Source organism: Chiloscyllium punctatum, chromosome 40, assembly GCF_047496795.1.
Source record: "Chiloscyllium punctatum isolate Juve2018m chromosome 40, sChiPun1.3, whole genome shotgun sequence".
Taxonomy (NCBI): Eukaryota; Metazoa; Chordata; class Chondrichthyes; order Orectolobiformes; family Hemiscylliidae; genus Chiloscyllium; species Chiloscyllium punctatum.
In genome coordinates this window covers 12,815,952-12,836,623 of record NC_092778.1, presented here as the reverse complement: position 1 = coordinate 12,836,623, position 20,672 = coordinate 12,815,952, and the positions used below count along the sequence as shown (strand labels likewise).

At 38.9% G+C, this 20,672-nt stretch overlaps 1 protein-coding gene across 2 annotated transcripts in view; it reads left to right on the top strand.

Annotated features, from left to right (window-relative positions):
- LOC140464355 (actin-related protein 2/3 complex subunit 1A-B) overlaps positions 1-20,052 on the top strand; it is a 53,187-nt gene extending 33,135 nt beyond the window's left edge. For both annotated transcript variants that reach the window (XM_072559311.1, XM_072559312.1), the window contains 6 exons: positions 1,176-1,283; positions 6,404-6,616; positions 8,400-8,475; positions 9,246-9,439; positions 17,089-17,179; positions 19,636-20,052. In XM_072559311.1, coding sequence (XP_072415412.1) covers positions 1,176-1,283; positions 6,404-6,616; positions 8,400-8,475; positions 9,246-9,439; positions 17,089-17,179; positions 19,636-19,674 — 721 coding nt within the window. In that variant the 3' untranslated portion in view covers positions 19,675-20,052. The remainder of the gene's footprint in view (positions 1-1,175; positions 1,284-6,403; positions 6,617-8,399; positions 8,476-9,245; positions 9,440-17,088; positions 17,180-19,635) is intronic.
- The last annotated feature ends 620 nt before the right edge of the window (positions 20,053-20,672 follow it).

Genomic DNA, 20,672 nt, shown 5'->3' with positions numbered 1-20,672 from the left:
TCTGATCCCTTTAAGTCAATACTTCCCAATCAACATTCACTTCAAGTATCTATCCAATTTCTCCTGAAAAGTTTCCAACTCACCTTCCTCTGTGGGCAGTTTAGATTCCATCTTAAGCCCACATCCCAGTTCTGGAGTTTGTGGCAATCTCAAATGTATAATGGCAGCTTGAATTCTTTATTATCTTAAGTATGCTTAATTAATACCACCATAGAAACTTTCCTTCTGCATATAATCCCAAGGAATCCAGTCTTCCTTCATGGATCCAGTATCTTAAAAAAAAGATTTCAAATTAGTTACTCTTTTCTCTACTGTTTGCAAATTATGGATATCCTTGCTTTAGTACACAATCTGGAGTTGCACTGTTTTTCAGTTGCAGCTATTGAAATGCCTTCTACATGTCCTTTTTAAATCTCTTGGTTCTTACCTGAAGATTTAATGAACTTTTATTACTGATGAACACGCTTTACTATTGATTGCAATGAGTTATCCATTAGTACTTTCAGATCCAGTTTATGTGTTGTATCTTAGCAGAATTTAGTTTTGCACTATTATGTTCATTTTCCTTCTCTTCTCACTACCTGACTTCTGGTCATCGACTCTGCTATTTTTAAACAGTGCCCTTTTGTGTGTTTTACTTCTGCAATTATGCCCCATCACTGCAAATTTGACATTATGTCTGCCCAACATGAGACCATGGTTTCCTACTGATTGTTTCATAACTAGTTCCTTTTGGATAATTTACAGCATATAAATTGTGTTGCTGCACAGCATCATGATTTGATATAGGTTTATGTCTGCAATTATTCAGAGGTTTTCTTGCATTCGCCTTCAAAGAAAGATGCTGAGCTCACATATGGTTGACTAATTGAGGGTAATTTACTTATTTTCTAATCTCTGAGGCTGTTGTGGATCAAGTCTTCACTGCTTGCCCAGCACTGGCTAAAGTCTGGGAATTGAGCCTATCTGTCCTCTGGTCTTGGCTGTATCTTGCCCTCTTAAGTTATGTATTCTAAAATATTGAAGGCAATGGAATTCTGGCCACAGAGGGATTTCTAGACCTATGAATAGAACTTTCAAGGTTTTAATTTCATTTTTGGTAAAATTTATGCTCTACTTAAGCAAAAATGCATCTGCTAAGTGTTAACAAAATTAGCTGTAGTTCTCTGTTTTAGGTGGGTGAGTAAACACATCAAGAAGCCAATTCGTTCTACTATCCTTAGCCTCGACTGGCATCCCAATAATGTTTTACTGGCCGCAGGCTCGTGTGACTTCAAATGCAGGTGAGAGATGCTGCAGGTTCTATTTAAGATTTTTATATAACTTACTAATGTTAAAATTTGGCCATATAATATAATACTGTACCAAAGTTTATTTCTTACAACTTCTTGTCTATGTTGAAGAAGCATATACTTCTATTAAAAGCTTTAAATGTAGATAACAATCCAATTTAAGAATCAAGTTTATGTCCCAAGTTTCGAGAGTCAAGTTCCGATTGTTATAATCATTTAACATTTTCCTTTAGGAGAAAAGATCATTCAGTCGTTAGAAATCTGAACAGTTTTGCCCTTGATGTCCATAGCAATTATGCAAGATTGAAATGATTCTACCATCATTGCAGCTTCTGCCTGCATTGCAGGTTTTCCCTCCACAGTTATTTATTGTCATCCTATTTCAGTTCTCTTTTCCTGTATGATTTCTAATTCTTTCTGTTCTTTATCTCATTCTCTTTTAAATATCATTGTCTGTTTCAGTAACCACTTCTCTTACAATAAATATCTTCCTGGTCTCCCTGTTATTTTCTTGGCATACACTTATAAGAGAGGGAATAACTCTTTCCATTACTCTTCAAACCCTTTCAAAGCTTTGAGTATTTCTATGAGATCCCTTTAAACTTCTCTGCTCCAGTGAATGTAACATAGTCATCAAACTAAATCATCTCATACCTGTTACAATTGGTGAATGCACAATGCACCATCTTATGGCCTGTTATAATTTCCCAATAGCATTCCCAAAGTGGCATAAATAATAGCTTCTACCATTTCACTAACAGCTGTATCTAAAGCTGAAACTTAAGTTTGGTTTCTTTCAGCCGATTGTCCGTTATCCATAAATCTCTTGCTTCTTATGACTCTGTGACTCCTTCAGTCTGCTGAGAATCTAACAGTTCTATTGAGGTTTTTACAATATATGCTTCACATAATTTTCCATCTAATTGCTTAGTATTTCTTATGTCCTGAATTATGCATCAAAGCATAATGATGAACATTAATTGCTGATTTAAACTCTTAATTTAGATTTTTTTTCTTGCCATAATGTATACTACTGTGGAAGGTTTCCACTGTTTGAGGAATAAATAGGTTACAAAGGATAAATAGATGCTTTGAATTTTTCAAACAACATCTAATGTTGTGCGTCACTTGATAATTATTTAATACAGTATTACCACTTACTTGAAAGTACATTAGATTGAGAAAGTATTATTTTATTTCTAATGAGCATTAGAAGTTAATATATTGAGTATCTTGAATGGAAAAGTGATAATTAAGTTAATAACTGAAATCTGTTACTTCAAATCTGAAATGAGACCAGAAAATGCAGTAAACAACCAACAGATCACATAGCATCTGTGGAAACTGAACGAAACAGCATTAACATTTCAATTTGAGTTACCATCTTCCAGAACTGGAAGGTGTTAAACCTACAGCTGGCTCTAAACAGAGACAGAGGAGGAAGGAACAAGAAAGAGGGTAACATATGACTGATTTAAATGAACAAATTGAGAAAGTAATGATACAACTAAAGAAACAAGATAGTTATAGGGATACACAACACGGAAGCAGACCCTTCAGTCAAACTTGTCCATGCCGACCAGATATCCTAAATAAATCTAGTCCCATTTGGTCCATATTCACCTAAACTCTTCCTATTCATGTACCCATCCAGATGCCTTTTAAATGTTGGAATTGTGCCAGCCTCCACCACTTCCTCTGGCAGCTTGTTCCATACACACACCACCCACTGTGTGAAAAAGTTGTCCCTTAGGTCCCTTTTAAATTGATTCTGAAGTAAATGGAGAAAGCAAAATTATTACCAACAGCTGCTGTCCAAATTGAATGTGGTGTTGCTTTCAACTTGAATTGAAAAAGTCATCAGCTTTTCTTCTAATTTCCACTCTTCCTCACGTTCTCAAGACCCATCTCTGACATTTCCCTTCCTTAATGACTCTCTCCTTTTAGGAACATAGGCAATCAACTAATATTCATGGTAATCTGAATAACTCTCAGTTGCCTTCACTATACTTCCACTCACTCAGCTTTTATGCCATTCTTCCAATTTTAGTGTCCTATATATCTGTTCTGATGGCACCACCTTCTCTGAATGTGCTTCGCATAAGTCTTCCTGTTCCTTCACTAAAGCTTTTCAGTTCCTTCACTAAAGCTTTTCATTTCCTTCACTGTGGTTTACACCCCTCAGTAGTAGAAAGGGAGGACTGCAGATGATGAAGATCTGTGTCGAGAGTGTGGTGCTGGAAAAGCATAGCAGGTCAGGCAGCATCTGAGGAGCAGGGGAATTGACATTTCGGGCATAAGCCCAAGATGAAGAAGGGCTTATAACTGAAACGTTCATTCCCCTGCTCCTTGGATGCTGCTCGACCTGCTGTGCTTTTCCAGCACCCCACACTCAACCCTTCAGCAGTATGCGTTCTATTTTTGGTACTTTTTTATGTCTTTCCTCGAAGATTGTGGTTTCCATAGAATTATGTAAAACGTGTAGCACAGAAACAGACCATTTCGCCTGATTGATTGATGTCACTTATGCTCCATGTGAACTCACTCCTGCTCCTCTTCTTCTCACTTAACCTATACAAACTTCTTTTTTTATCTCCCTCATTTTTTTAACTAGTTTCTCCTTATGCATTAGTTGTTTTCTTTTCCTACTTGATCAGATAGGATGCACCATTCTTTAATTGATTTCATGTCAGCTTAATTACAAGTAGCAGTTACTGAAAGCAGAAAATAACACTAAATAACACAACTCATCCAGTTTGAACAACAGCTATGGATGATTCCGCTTTTTTCATTTACACTTCTTCTGGAATCATCTTTTTCTTTCTTTACTTGTCTCTTTACCATTTGGAGGCACAGAAGCAGCTAAATTGGTCAGGTAGGTTTGGGCTTCAAATCTACGGAAGTGATATGTTGCCCTTAGACAGGGTCCAGAGGAAATCCCAGCGAGGATGATCCCAGGAATGAAGGACTTGTCATATGAGGAGTGGTTGAGGGCTCTGGGTCTGCTCAGTTGAGTTTGGAAGCATGAAAGGGATCTCATTGAAACTTAGAGTATTGAGAAGCCTGGATAAAGTGAATGTGGAGATGCTTCCACAAGTAGGAGAGACTAAGACCTGAGAGCACAGCTTCAGTGAAGGGACACCTCATTAGAACTGAAATGAAGAATTTCTCCAGTCAGTGTAGTGAATCTGTGGAATTCATCACCACAGAAGGCTGCACAGGCCAGGTCATTGTGTGTTTAAGGCAGAGAGCTTCTTGTTTAGTTAGGAGACCAAGGGTTACAGGGCTACTGGGTTGGGAAATATATCAGCCATGATAGAATAAGCAAACTTATCGGGACAAGTGGCCTAATTTCGCTCCTAAATCTTACGGTGTTATGTTGTGGTTTAAATTCCACACAAGCGTACTCCTATTCCATTTATTTTAGCCCCCCCTTTAGCTCTTTATTTCTTTCTCCCTCCTGGAGACATTATAAGAAATTCCTCCTAAATTGTTTTTTAATCAACTCAAAGTTATTTTCGCTTTATGCCCCCTTTGTTGTGCTGGAATTCCATCTTTCACAAGACTTCACATTTGACATATCCTCCTCTACCATTTTTGCCACCTGCAGCATGACATTGTTGTGTTTAAGTATGTATTCAAAACCAGGACTGGCCAGAAAGATGATGATGATGGAAAAAGAGAATAATATTTTAAACTAATTTTTCAATTTAAATGTTGACATTATAAAAGTTTGTGATATTACTAAAATTAGTGCTTTGAGTTATCAAACAAATTATAGCATCAGAAATATTAAAGGGCTTTTAAGTTTTTATTTTAAAGATTTAGAATTGGGAAAGTTTAAATTGTCCAGATACACGATGTTTAAGATTTAAATCAGCACAAAACAGTTTCTCATGGTGCTGATCTCAGAGTCAAGTCAAGGCAAAGCAAATTTCCTCCAGTGTTTTAGTGATGCTGTTGTTATTGAAACAGAAGGAAGCCATTCAAACCTTTGTGTCTGTACAGTCTCTCTGCAAGTGAATTGTGCTGCTGTAATTGTGACCGTGTTACAGCTGTAAAACTGGGAAGTTCCTGCTGAGAAACCTATATGGAGGAATGAGTAAATGCTTATATCCAAGTAAGATGTGCACAACAAACTTAATACATTGTTAGTTGTAACCATTGGACTCTGCTGCTTCATCCTTTTCAAGAGTCGGAAAAGATTAAATAGTAGCAACTAAATATTTTAACAGAAGTGACAAATTAATATTGCAAATTTTTCATACAGGTATTGCTTAACTTGACTTTTATGGGTTCTGATACCTTTAATCAGTGAAAATCAGTTTAACAGGTAACGATAATTGAAAATTTCTAAAAGCCCTTGCATAAGCACAGTGATCTCATACATGTTACCTCAGTCCCAATCTGGCCTGCTGACTCAAAGCAGGAATATTAACAACTTGTATTTATGTAACACCTTTAAAGTAGTTATATTTTCCAGGATGCTTCACAGGCATTACAAAACAAAACTTGGCACTGAAACACTGGAGGGAGTCTACAGTGGTGGTAGTGAAGGAGTGTTGGGACTGTCACTATATGTATGGAAACTGACCTTGTCATATTGGGTGATATCATTGAAAGGCAGCATTAGGTAAGAAATAGGACATACAAGGGTTAGGTACTTGGGACACACCAAAGGATTTAGAAAAGAAGTTAGATGGGCAAGAAGAGAAACCCCCATGATTGTGTGACCACCTGTCTCAATGACTGTGTACAAGGATGAGGAAGGTTCATTTGCCTTTGTCACCAGGGTTGAAACCAGTCACCAGTACCATTTCTGGTATAATGGTAGGGGCATAATCCTAATTAAAAGGAACCAAACATGGAGTTCTAGGAAAGATAAGAATGAGATTTTAGGACCAATAGTACATTCAAGAGCAAGGATGCATTACAGTAAACACTTGCATTTTATGAGCACATTATTTTACAAGCAAATCTGACTTGCACCAAATACTTTGTAATGCATCAGTAGATTTTCTGATGCCATTTTACCTTTTATATGTCTATGCAGAATGTGATTAACCCTCCTTCAGCAATCCTTCTGACAATTCCATTTCTGTTTTCTTCAGAGTTTTTTCTGCTTACATCAAAGAAGTAGACACAAAGCCTTCTCCCACACCTTGGGGTTCCAAAATGCCTTTTGGACAAATGATGGCAGAGTTTGGGGGTGCCGGTAGTGGTGGTTGGGTCCACAGTGTTTCTTTCTCTGCCACAGGAAATCGCCTGGCATGGGTCAGCCACGATAGCACTGTATCTGTTGTCGATGCTGCTAAAAATATGACGTAAGTGCCATTGTATCTCTGATTTTCCAGTAAAAGAAGGATCGTCCTAGCCTCCAAAACCATAATTTGAAGAATATTAACGACGGCAACAGAAAAATAGGCTTTGAATCTAAGCTTTTTTGTGAATCGCCACTTCTTTGACTTTTATTTCAGACATTCATAGCAATTTTGATACTTCGATACTGTAATTGTGTCCTGTAATGTCAATCTTGACATCCTTCATAGTGTTTCACTGCATTGATTAATTGAGGTTACTTTGCATGTGATTGCAGGATTCAACTGTAGTCAAATTTGATATTATATTTGGGCTGTTATAATTCAGTTTGGCAATTATGGAAAGAAAATGTGTTTTTGCAAAGTAAATCTGCATTAATTGCACTGTTTGTTTTGAATACAGAGGGTTATTCTTCTTCCAGTTTCTGTGTTCCCAAACAAAGTATTGGAATTGATTTTGAATTGCGTTGTTGAATTTTAGTTTGTTCATGTGTAATTTATGTTTGTACCACATGGTGTCAGTAGAATGCCTTGTAAACTTGCATAGCCTGTTGATGCCAGATATGAACTTGAAAAAGCAATTTTAATTTTATCTTTAACCCTTTAAGTAGGTTCTTCTTTCTTATTTACCTGTTTCTAAGCTGTTTAAAGTATCAACTTAAACCCAAGAGTCCTTCCATTCTGAACAATAGTCAATGCAGCTTCAGCACAGAATGAAGGACGTTAAATAATTGTGCTGCAGGCTAGAAAATTGACAGTCTGTCTTTTAGTATTGTTCCTAGGATCTGTAAGGCTACTATAAAATCTCATCTTCCAAATCTTTGTAATGATACGATTTTTGTAAGTGACATCACTTGAGTGGTGGGCAGAGAATGAGATTCTGCTTCAAGAGTCTCCATCTCATTGATGGTGATGATTTAAATTAACTTTATTTTTAAATTAAAATATTTGACAGGAATATAACTTTGTTCAATACAAGCAAGGCAACCTTTTTGCCATCTATATGCAATCACAGAGCTTAGTACTCCAAAGATGTGCAGCATAGGTGAATTGGCCATGGTAAATTGCCCATATTGTTCGGGGATATGTAGGTTAGATGCATTAGTCAGGGGAAATGTAGAGTAATAAGGTGGGGGAATGAGGCTAGGTGGGTTACTCTTCGGAGGGTCGATGTGGACTTGTTGGGCCAAATGGCCTGTTTCAACACCAGGGATTCTCTGATTCTATTAAAACAGAATCACATTAACAGACTCTTAATATGAGATTGATCTGTTTGGTTCAATGCTGAAATTAAAGAAATGTCAATTAGATCCTTTATTATATTTTCTTAGTGTAGTGTAGTCATATAAAATAGCAAGTGCCTGTTGTGTCCTGAATTACCTAAGATCGACTGAAACAGTGGTTTGACTGTCTACGTTTATCTTCAATTCCTCTTGATTAGAGACAGGAGAAAAAAACAGCCAGAGCTTCTGCTCCTGAACACATCAGTGACCTCAGGAGGAAAATATGCATGTGTGTATGCCTAGCAAAAAGCAGAATGTTAACCTTGTGACGCTTTCCTTAGCTGAACAATCAACTAGTACATCCTACCTGGCTGCACTGTTATCAGAGGATTAGCCATGTCCTCAGATTGCTATCATATAAGGGCTTGTACCTTCAGGAGAAAAGTTAGGTGAATGGTTTTGGCTAAAATGGTGTTAATTCTTTCAGACGGAGAATAGAAGGGAAATAGATGATTTAAGTACTGGTTAAGGAAGCATATAAGTGAATTGTATCTTTTTTTTTATAGGGTTTCTCAAACGAAGACCGAATTTCTCCCTCTCTTGAGTGTGATTTTTGTCTCTGAGAATAACATAGTGGCAGCAGTGAGTACAACCTGATTTCATGTTACAAGCATCTGAGAATGACTCAAGCTTCTACATTGTATAATCGCACACTCTCTTAAAAGTCTTGAGTATAGTCTTTGCCAGCATGTCCATTTTTTCGTACTGAGATATCAAAGTTGGAGTGAGGATCCAATCTGACATGGATAAATCAAAGGAAAATTATATCCCTTAGGGTATACAACTCATCACTGGTCCCTGGATCAGGGAGGAAGGCGGTGAGGGTGAAGAGATTTAGCCTGTTGTATTATTAGGAGAAGCGAGCATCATGTATCATATCATATATGTATCATGTCATGTCATATCATATAGGGTGTTTGATTTGCACTCGGCCAGGATGTCACCCATGACAAGAAGTCCAATGACAGTTTTTGTCTAGGCTTCCATATTACTATTTACAACCAAAAGGCTATAACCATTTGGGATACCTTATTCCAGTGCGGATTAAAACCTTTACATCTAATGTGAGAAAACTAAGGAAGAGGAGGAAGGTAAAGCACTGTGATCCCACTAGCAGTATTGCTTGTCGATGCTCTCTTTAAAGTAAGTTTGTTGAACATGAATCTTTTAAGTGTGTATCAAATTGACCTGACTGTTTTTAATAAGATTCTACTTGCTTTACTGAACACAGATTAAAGTAAATTCACGTGATCGCACAGAGGATCTAATTTGGGATTCTAAAATAGTGCACATTTGTCTATGCTAAGCATAACATTGGATAGCTTGTTCTACAGCTTTCTGTGTCTCTGTAGGGCCATGATTGCTGTCCGATGCTGTTCATGTATGATGATCGTGGTTCTTTGACCTACATTTCCAAGCTAGACATTCCAAAGCAGAGCATTCAGCGCAACATGTCTGCCATGCAGCGCTTCCACAATCTGGATAGAAGGGCAACCACAGAGGATCGAAATACCACGCTTGAGACTCTCCACCAGAACAGTATCACGTAAGTTTGAGAAAGTCAAGTTAACAGTTTTGCAACCAAACTCCCGTAATGTCCATTTGCATATAATATTTTGTTGAGCTGAGTTTTTAATAGTGCTTGTCAAAATACATTTAATTTAAAAAGTGGATAGAACTCTGTGGAAAGCTAGGGAAGTGATTGCTGGGCTCCTTGCTGAGATATTTGTATCATAAATAGTCACAGGTGAGGTGCCGGAAGACTGAAAGTTGGCTAATGTGGTGCCACTGTTTAAGAAAGGTGGTAAGAACAAGCCAGGGAACTGTAGACCAGCGAGCCTGACATCGGTGGTGGGCAAGTTGTTGGAGGGAATCCTGAGGGACAGAATGTACATCTATTTGGAAAGGCAAGGACTGATTAGGATAGTCAACATGGCTTTATGTGTGGGAAGCCATGTCTCACAAACTTGACCAAGTTTTTTGAAGAAGTAACAAAGAGGATTGATGAGGACAGAGCAGTGGACATGATCCAAATGGACTTCAGTAAGGCATTCAACAACATTCCCCATGGGACACTGGTTAGCAAGGTTAGATCTCATGGAATACAGGGAGATCTAGCCATTTGGATACTGACTCAAAGGTAGAAGACAGAGGGTGGTTGTGGAGAGTTCATTTTCAGACTGGAGGCCTGTGACCAGTGGAGTGCCACAAGGATCAGTGCTGGGTCCACTATTTTTCATCATTTATATAAATGATTTGGATGTGAGCATAAGAGGTATAGTTAGTAAGTTTGCAAATGACACCAAAATTGGAGGTGTAGTGGACAGCGAAGAGGGTTACCTCAGATTACAACAGGATCTGGACCAGATGGGCCAATGGGCTGAGAAGTGGCAGATGGAATTTAATTGAGATAAATGTGTAGTGCTGCATTTTGGGAAAGCAAATCAGGGCAGGACTTATACACTTAATGGTAAGGTCCTAGGGAGTGTTGCTGATCAAAGAGACCTTGGAGTGCAGGTTCATAGCTCCTTGAAAGTGGAGTCGCAGGTAGATAAGATAGTGAAGATGATGTTTGGTATGCTTTCCTTTATTGGTCAGAGTATTGAGTACAGGAGTTGGGAGGTCATGTTGCAGCTGTACAGGACATTGATTAGGCCACAGTTGGAATATTGCGTGCAGTTCTGGTCTCCTTTCTATCAGAACGATGTTGTGAAACTTGAAAGGGTTCAGAAAAGATTTACGAGGATATTGTCAGGATTGGAGGATTTGAGCTAAACAGAGAGGTTGACTAGGTTACAGCTGTTTTCCCTGGAGCATTGGAGGCTGAGGGGTGACCTTTATAGAGGTTTATAAAATCATGAGGCCATGGATATGACAAATGGACAAAGTCTTTTCCCTGGTGTGGGGGAGCTCAGAACTAGAGGGCATAGGTTTAGGGTGAGAGGGGAAGTATATAAAAGAGACTTAAGGGGCAACCTTTTCACACAGAGGGTGGCACATGGAGAGAATGAGCTGCCAAAGGAAGTGGTGGAGGCTGGTACAATTGCAACATTTCAGAGGCACCTGGATGAGTATATGAATAGGAAGGGTTTGGAGGGATGTGGGCCGGGTGCTGGCAGGTGGGACTAGATTGCGTTGGGATATCTGGTCGGCATGGACAGGTTTCCATGCTGTACATCTCTATGACTCTAAGTGCTTATAGGTCCTAATAAAGGCAAAATACTTAAGATGCTGGAAACTCAGGTCATCTTCACATTCTGATGGGTCATATTGGGCTCTAGATATTAACTCTGTGTTTCTCTCTCCCCATACTGCCTGACCTCCTGAGTATCTCCTCCATCCCCTGTGAAATGTTTATGGGCGTTTTATGGTTCGGAAATGTCATCTCCAGCAGTTTGACGAGTTCCTTGCCAGATGGATGGCACAGTGGCTCAGTGGTTAGCACTGCTGCCTCACAGCACCACAGGATGGATTCCCGCCTTGGTCGACTGTCTGTGTGAAGTTTGCATATTCTCCCTGTGTCTGCATGAGTTTCCTCTGCTCCGGTTTCCTTCCACAGTCCAAAAGAGATGTGCAGGTCAGGTGAATTGGCCATGCTAAATTTCCCATAGTGTTAGCTGTAGTGTTCCCATAGTGTCAGGGGTATATATTTCAGGTAGGGGAGTGGGTCTCGATGGGTTACTCTTAGGAGAGTTGGTGTGGACTTGTTGGGTCAAAGGGCCTGTTTCCATACAGTAGGGAATCTAACCTAATCAGCTAGAACACCTCACTTCAATTATGTTGAGTTTCACCTGTTCTTATTGCTGCTCCAGCTCAGCAGAGCCCATGAGATGACAACAAGCAAAATACAACATTGTCTCATTTATCTACATGTGGAACTGATACCTAGCAATATTGGCATTACTGTATTAAAATGGAACAGATTGTGTTATCCGTCTTTTATCTGCTAGTTTGATTATAATGTATATTGCAATAGGAAGACAGATGGGAGAAATGACAAATTTGAAGGGACGACTGAGGTTACCAAAAGAAAGGGTTTTCAAACTTGAATTTTGAGCCTCTTCAATAGAATTGTGATTATTTAATGCTTAAACTTCTTTATCTTGTGGGTTTACCCAAATTATCAGTGTCCATTATCATGATCATCAGTTCTCTGCTTGCAGGCACTCTCAGTGCCATAACGTCCAGTACAAGTAGGGTTAGGAAACAAGTCCTGAATCCAACTGAACTGAAACGGGAACTAAAAAAGGAATTGCTGGAAAAGCTCAGCAGTTCTGGCAACATCTGTGGAGAGAAATCAGACTTAATTCCGGTTCTGAGGAAGGGTCACATTGGATCTGAAATGTTAACTCAGATTTCTCTCCACAGATGCTGCCAGACCTCCTGAGCTTTCTGTTTTTGGTTTTGATTGACAGCATCCACAGTTTGATCAGTTGGCTCCAATCTGATCCATACCAGTCAACCAACCAGCTCGATTAACCAGTCCCCTAACGAGTCTGACTTTTGCATGCAGATTTTCATTCCAGAGCTGAGTAGTGATACTCATGGTTCCAATTTTCTTTCCATCACATTACTGATCAGGAACCTCTCCTTTCCTTCATGCAATTGGTGAATGTTGGAAGTTGATATTCAATCAGTTTAGCCATGTTACAAACACACATTCCTTAGCCATTAAATCCTGGAGTGAGGCTTGAATCCGAGCTTCTAGCTCAGACATGGGAATGCTATCCATTACGTCAATAAACTTTTGCATGTAGGCATGGTGGCACAGTGGTTAGCACTGCTGCCTCACCCGGGTTCAATTCCCGCCTCAGGCGACTGACTGTGTGGAGTTTGCACATTCTCCCCGTGTCTGCGTGGGTTTCCTCCGGGTGCTCCGGTTTCGTCCCACAGTCCAAAGATGTGCAGGTCAGGTGAATTGGCCATGCTGAATTGCCCGTAGTGTTAGGTAAGGGGTAGATGTAGGGGTATGGGTGGGTTGCGCTTCGGCGGGGCGGTGTGGACTTGTTGGGCCGAAGGGCCTATTTCCACACTGTAAGTAATCTAAAAAAAAGTTTCAAATTTATTTTTAAAAACTTAAGTTTTACAAAAATATGTAGACTGAAACCTTTGCAATTTTTATGGTTAACTTTTTTGATGAGCAAACAACCAGGTCTGAGTCATAGGAAGCTGAGTGCTCAATTGTTGTGATCTTCACTTCTGTTCCAAGATTTGTTTGTAAGACCAATATTCAGGCACCCAATGTCATAAATGGTATAGATTTCAAATGCTAGCAGACAAAACAAACAATTATTTGTACAAGAAGCAGTTTCAAGTCAACTTTTTAAGTTGAAACTTAATTTTTGGAATTTACTAAACACCTTTGAGGTTCAGTAACCAGGTCATTTTTTCCATGAGGAGCTGGTTGTGATTGAATCCATGGAGAATTAACTGGATTGACAGGAATGTATTGGATGACGCTACAGTTCTTTCTTATTCCATTTTTCTAACTGAAGTACTAGAGAGATTTAGACAAACTTTGTGAATCCAGTTTCGATCACTAGATTTTACCTGTAATTGGATGCATGAAAAAGGTTTTAGGGGAATCAATTAACTTTTTCTGATGTTCACCGTGCTGGTCCAGGACCCTGATGATTGAATTCTAAGTGGCATTAACAATAGTAGGCATTGGCTGCAATATAAAAATATAAAAAGTGTGCAGTACAAAAGGAAGATGAAAAATACATATCTTAAAGAGCAGGATTTAAAGTGAAACCACTGTTGTTTTATTAATACCTTGCCTTGCATCTTCAACTGTAGCGAATATTGTAGCTCTAAAAGTTTTTGGTGTCCAGAGATTTCTGTCAGATGTTTGTTGACATAAGGTATTTTGTCCTTAGATAGGTGACTGAAGAACTCTCTCACTATTCCCCCTCCTCTGTCAAAGGCTGGTCCATGAAATACAGGCTTGTTTGCACATTTGTATAATTGCGTTCATTCTTTCCAAGCTTAGTTATTGCAGGTAATATCCTTCATCTCCAAGATATGATGGGAGATAAAGATTTCTTTAAGACAGACTGACTGGGGTTTGTGTCTTTTAATGAAAAGGTTTTTTTTTGTTCCACGTTTATTTTGTGAAGCTTGACTACTGTGTGGTCAGCTAATTGCTGTAACAATTTTAAGTCTCTGTTTTTCTTCCTTAAAACCGTTTTCATCCGTGAAGGTCCCAGGTATTGAAATCAAATGGTGGAATTCAAAAAGCAGTCCCATATTTTATCACTAGAGTGAAGCTGTTTTGTTCATCTTTCATCACCTAGCTTAGTGTTAATCTTTGCAGCATTATATGCCTTTTCATTCAATTTCATACCAACTTTAAGATCCTTTGTTAACCACAGATTTATCCTTCTCTGAATCTTTCTTTCTCAATGAAATGTATCTTTCGGAATGGGAGTCAGCCATTCGGTTTTTTGAGCCTCCTCTGCCTTTCAATGAGAGTATGCTGATTTGTGGCCTAACTCCATTTCCTTGCATTTGGCCTACACCCTTTTAATACTTTTGCTTAACAAAAGTTGACTTATTTCAAATTTAACATTAACTGATTGCATGTCAACTGCCATTTGTGGCAGAGTTCTTCCACCCTTTGTGTGTAAAATTGCTTCCTAACATCTCTTGTGCACAGTTTGCCCCTAATTCTAGAATATCCAAGCAATGGAAACAATTTATCTATCCTGGCTTTTCTTGTTAATATAGTCATAGAGCTGTGCACCCTGGAAGCAGACTCTTCGGTACAACTCATCCCTGCTGACCAGGTATCCTAAATTAATCTGGTCCCATTTGCCGGCCTTTGGCCCATATCCCTCTAAACCCTTCCTATTTGTGTACTCATCCAGATGCCTTTTAAATGTTGTAATTGTACCAGCCTCCACCACTTCCTTCGGCAGCTCATTCTACACATACACCACCCTCTGCAAGAAAAAGTTGCCCCTTAGGTCCTTTTTAAATCTTGCCCCTCTCATCTTAAACTTATGCCTTCTAATTTTGGACTCCACTTCCCTGGGGAAAAGACCTTGGCTATTCACACTATCCATGCCCCTTATGTTTTTATAAACTTCTACAAGGTCACCCATCAATCTCTGATGCTCCAGGCAAAATAGCCCCGGACTCTACCTATAGCTCAAATCCTCCAACTCTGGCAACATTCTTGTAAATTTTTCTGGATCCTTTCAAGTTTCACAACATTCTTGCTGTAGCTGGGAGACCAGAATTGAACACACAAGTGGCCTAACCAATGTCCAGCCGCAGCATTGCCTCCCAACTCCTTTATTCCTGATGAAGGGCTTTTGCCCGAAACGTCGATTTCGCTGCTCGTTGGATGCTGCCTGAAATGCTGTGCTCTTCCAGCACCACTAATCCATCCCAACTCCTATATTCAATGCACTATAAAGGCAAGCATGCCAAGAAGTCTTCCTCACTATTCTGTCTACCAGCGACTCTACTTTCAAGGAACTATGAACCTGCATCCAAGTTCTTTTGTTCAGGAGCACTCTGCAGGACCTTGCTCTGGTTTGCCTTGCCAAAATGCAGCACGTCACATTTATCTAAATTAAACTCCATCTGCCACTTTTCAGCCCATCTGATCAAGATCCTGTTGTACTCTGAGGTAACCTTCATTGTCTGCTACATCACCAATTTTGGTGTCATCTGCAAACTGATGAACCATATCTCCAATATCTTGAGGACTTTGATCAGATCACCCCTTAACGTTTGAAATTCCAGAGAAGCCAGGTCTAATTTTGCAGGAGCATGGCCAGAGCGCATGGCTTGCCTGGTCAGAGTAGAGGAAGCTGTACCGAGCTCCGGTCAGGCGGCATCCGAGAAGCAGGATGCTGTCTGACAGGCTATCCTTCCTAAGGTGTGGTACCCAGGTCTGCTGTTAGTACTGCAGGTGGGATCTAACCAGGGCCTTAAGTAGCTGCAACATAACTTCACCATCCTTATACTCCAGTCCTTGTGATATAAAGCTCAGCATTTTATTAGCTTGCCTGATGTTTTTTTGCACCTGCTTGTGACATTTTAAAGATCCATGCACTTGAACTCCCAAGCTCTTTAGACATCTACTGTATTTAACATCATACCATATAGAAAGTACCCCAATCTATCATTTCTCAGTCCAAAATGGATATAACCTTACACTTACTTACGTTGAACTCCATCTGTCATAATTTTGCATTTACTTAGTCTAGCAATATCCCTTTGTAGTTTTATGCTATCATCTACACTGTCTACAATGCCACCTAACTTTGTTTTATCAGCAAATTTGGATGTATGACTTTCTCTGCCATTATCTAAGATGTTAATAAATCATGTATAATTGAGGACCTAACGCAGATGCTTGCAGGACACCACTAGTCACGTCCTGCTAATTTGAGTACCCATTATCCCTACTTTCTGTCGCCTACCACTCAACCAATTTTCTAGCCATGTCAATAATTTACCCTCAATTCTGCGGGCTTCTATCGGAGTTAACAGTCTGTTATGTGGGACTTCATCAAATGTCTTCAGCAAGTTCATATACACAATGTTCATAGACATTCCCCCATCCACTACTCTCCAAAAGTAAAACTAAGATTTGTTAGACATGACCTACCCGTCATGAGTCCATGCCGGCTGTCCCTGATTAATTGAACATTTTCAAGGTGTTCAGTTACTCCATCTCTTGGAATGTCTACCACGGTGTATACATTTTTTATCTATTTCCCAGATCACATTAAAAAATGTGAGGGCACAGTTGGCTAATTATCTTTATTTAAAAGTTTACAAAACTAATTTAGGGCTCAAGTTTTTCAACCTTAATTAAATGTATTAGTTTGTTTCACTGCTGCGTAGACTATCTTTCGTTCTGAGAATATTAATTAATCCTATCTCTTTGCACATTTTTATGTCTAAAATACTCTGCTAGTTAGTTCGTGTTGTATAATTCACAGTAACTTAATAGATTGGGTTAGATAAGGTGAGATGAGATGTGACATCACTTTGGAACATTACTACTGTATGGATTTGTTGAGCTGAATGGCTGGGGTTTGTGCTGTGTGCCCAAATGTAACATCAAGCCCACTATATCGGAAGTTAAAAAAACAGCTATTTGTAGATTCCTGATTTTTAACTGGACTGAAAAGTGTGTATTATTTCTTTTGAATGTTGTTATTCTTTCCCCAGCCAAGTCTCGCTATATGAAGGTGATAAACGAGATTGTCGGAAGTTTTGCACTACTGGTATTGATGGCGCAATGACAATTTGGGATTTGAAGGTGAAGTCATGTCTATTTCAAGTAGTGTAGATTCCAACCACGTAAGAAATGTTCATAAGCAGTTTACAATGCGTGCATTTTTTTTTTTAAAACTCATGCAGTTGGAGTTGATACGAAAAACATTTCAAATGCACTGTTACCAGTTTCTTCAGAATTGCAATGAACTTTAGTGACTTGGACTGATTTAACAAGTGTCGGGTATTAACTTTAAAATTGTGTTGACATCCTTGACACACTAAGCATCCAACTTTTGTGTCGGGTTCTTTTTCACTTCAATCAAGTTTGTCTTGTGCCCAAAATCTTAAAACAGACAGACAATGTTGAAAATGTATCCTGTTAAAGGATAGAAAAGAACTGCTTGGCATTCTGACAAGTATATTTTGGAGGATAGCTGAGAGATTGAAATGTTCCGAATAATAACTTCTTTGAAGTAAAAATGGAGTGAAGAAAGGTGGACTGTCTTTAGACAGTCCGAAAGCACTTTGGAGCAAGTTGCTTACTTTGGTGCTTTTAACATTTGTTTTGTAGGCAAACATAGCCATCAGTTCATTTACAGAATCCCTTGAGCAGTTATAAAACAGTCCAGTTAATCAGTTTAGTTGATGGTTGACTAGGCAGTTCACTGCTCCCCGCTGGTACTGAGCTTTGCAGTGCCATGAAATCCATGACAAGCAGGCATGGCCTCAAATCAATTACTGTCTCAAATACAACCTGGCCCCTCTGTACTTTAGTATCACTTATATACTTGGTATGTGTTCACAAATCTTTTGTATGGGTCTTGACCTTGTAACTTGACTGCGAGTGTGATCATTAATCAAAGAAATGAATTAAAAGTATCAGAAAAGACACAGATTACTGTCTAAACACATAGGCAACTTCTGAAAGGACAAGAATTAATGTTTTAAGCCACAAGTCTGAATTTTTGTGTGTGTGTCCTGTGGTGATTAATTTGCTGATTTAGGGTTGATGTGAATAACTTCCCTACAAAGGGTGGGAGCTTTGTTTAAAATGTTGAGGTTCACTTTAATTGTAAGACCTAAATCGTTTACAATTATAGATGGATTTAAAAGAGCCAATTGATTAGTTAAAGACACATTCCTGGAACGGATGTTTTCACAAGTTTACAGAATTTGTTTATCATAACCAGTATGAAAGAAATAAAAGTAGTCTTTTCAGCCTATCCATGTTAGGACATCAATTCACAGCTGGTTTGGCTGGGGGCAGGAGTCCTGTTCCTCTGACTGAAATTCTTCTGTCTTAGATCTTCTTTTTTGTGCATTGAACCATTAAAACCCAGACCTTATTAACACTCCATAAACACCACTTTCTGTGCATGATCAAAAACATCTTGAATGCTAATTGAACTGTTTATGTATGAATAAGCCATAGTCATCATTGGTTTGGCTAGCTAGCTAGACTATGCATATTTTCTGATTAGTTTATTTAAAAGTACTCATCATCTTCATATCACTTTCTACTATTTCCTTATGTTTTTTAATATGCTGATGCTTTTTTTTGTAAGATCATCTCTTTTTATAACAGCTTGTGCCTCTTACCTTACCAATTCTATGTTTCTTTACCAAGACAATGTGCCGCCATACTGATATGTCGTCTTAGATTAAATTGTATCATCGCTGACTGATTAATTAACATCCCAAATGATGCATGTGAATTTTCTCCAAAGTCTATTAATTTTCCTTACCTGCAAGAACCATGTGAAACCACAATAATTGTTAATACTTAAAACAAAGCTCAAACTTTCAAGACAGAGGAATACATGGTAGCCTATTATGCACATTACCACTTTAAAACACAGCCGTTTCTTTGAGTAAAAGCCTTTTTACCCCAGAGCACCTAAGTTTGTTTTAGCTTGAGCATCCATTAAAGAAAAGCCCTTAATATGACCTGGCCCAAATAGTTTTCATTCCTACTGAGTCCACAATAAGTAGCCACAATTCTGCAAAATATGGAATAATTCTTCATTTGCTTAATCAAGTCATAATTATTTGTTATTAGAAAATAACTCAATCCTACAATTGGAGCAAGCCCAAATGGATTTGGTGGAGACCAGAAGGCAGATCTAATGATTCTATGGGCAGCTATCCAGTAGTAGCATTGGAATGTTGAAGTATACTTGAGGGACTGTAAATATTGTAAATACATAATTGATAAGAGACTATATTGGGGAGGGATTCATTTAGATTTCAGTGTTGATTCAGAAATCAAGTGACAGTTCAGGTTGCAGATATAATCGTTAAGCTTCATTCTCTGAGCTGTTACATCTTTAACTTGTATGCTATACTGCTGACCTCCTCATCCCTCTCTTCAAATTAGGATTCCCTCACCACAGGCAGATTTTATACTCTGAATTTTGTGCTTCCTTCTTCAACAGTTTTACTTGGCTGTTCTTGCCTGCTGCAACCTTGCACTTACTTTGAACTCTTATTTGCTTTCAGTCTCTGGAATCCTCAATCCAAGGTGTGCGAATCATGTGAACAGAAGTCCTTGTGATCTAGCAAGACAAAACACATGAGAAAAGAAGAGCTTCCCCCCTGCCCTCCCAGCAGCAGCTGACCAGAGGCTGGTGAGAAAATCCTCAAAAGGAAATCAGGAAAGGCACTGAAAAATACTGAAATCAATGCTCCACCGCTTTATCATTCTGGGAATTGTTTTTTTTTGTTTTGTTTTTAAAGGAATTGGTTTGAAGTGGGTTCTTTTTTTTTCCTTTTTTCTTAGCTAAAGCTGCCTTCAAAGCAGTTTCTACGGCATTCTGAGGGACATGCCCTAATAAGGGTGACTATGTACACTAATTTAAGGGGACTTTTATGTAGTGTGTCTGCTAGAAAATAAACACTACAAAACTTGGCTGTTAATGTGCCTCTTTTGTTTTTAACCATTTAAATGTTGCAAATGCAATAAGTTGCCGAAGAAGCAGTTGAAGGAAGTGTGCTTGTTTCTGGAGAATGATATATATACTTGTGTTAAAAGAGGTGAGTACTGTACTGTCAGAGTACAAAGTGTAACATGATGTACCTGGTGATGGGTGATTCAATAACCTGATATTCGAGTGTGTAGATCTACAGAACTATAAGGCACAATCTGATCGTTTATTATTGGAATCTGGAGAGAACCAACCTGATATCCTTCCACTGTACTTCAAATGTCCTCATGCTAGTGCTCTAATGAATATCATAATCCTGGTTTGTATACCAGCAGAAGGCTTTCCATTGAAAATGATACCTATGAGAATTTTCTAGTGGCTGAATTTGGAAACTATGTCGCAGATCTTCTGGTCGGTGGATTACCTTTGCAACAGAACAGCCAGCAATTAGGTGTCAGAGCCATGTAAAGGTTCTGAGACAGCTGACACTGCAAGAATTGCCTGGAAAGTTGACATTTTTGGTGGGCAGTTACCCAACATCTGAAATCTCCGAAAATATCCGCAACTCTGGGTTAGAGTCCGATACATCAGGCGGTTCTATGTTTTTGTGAT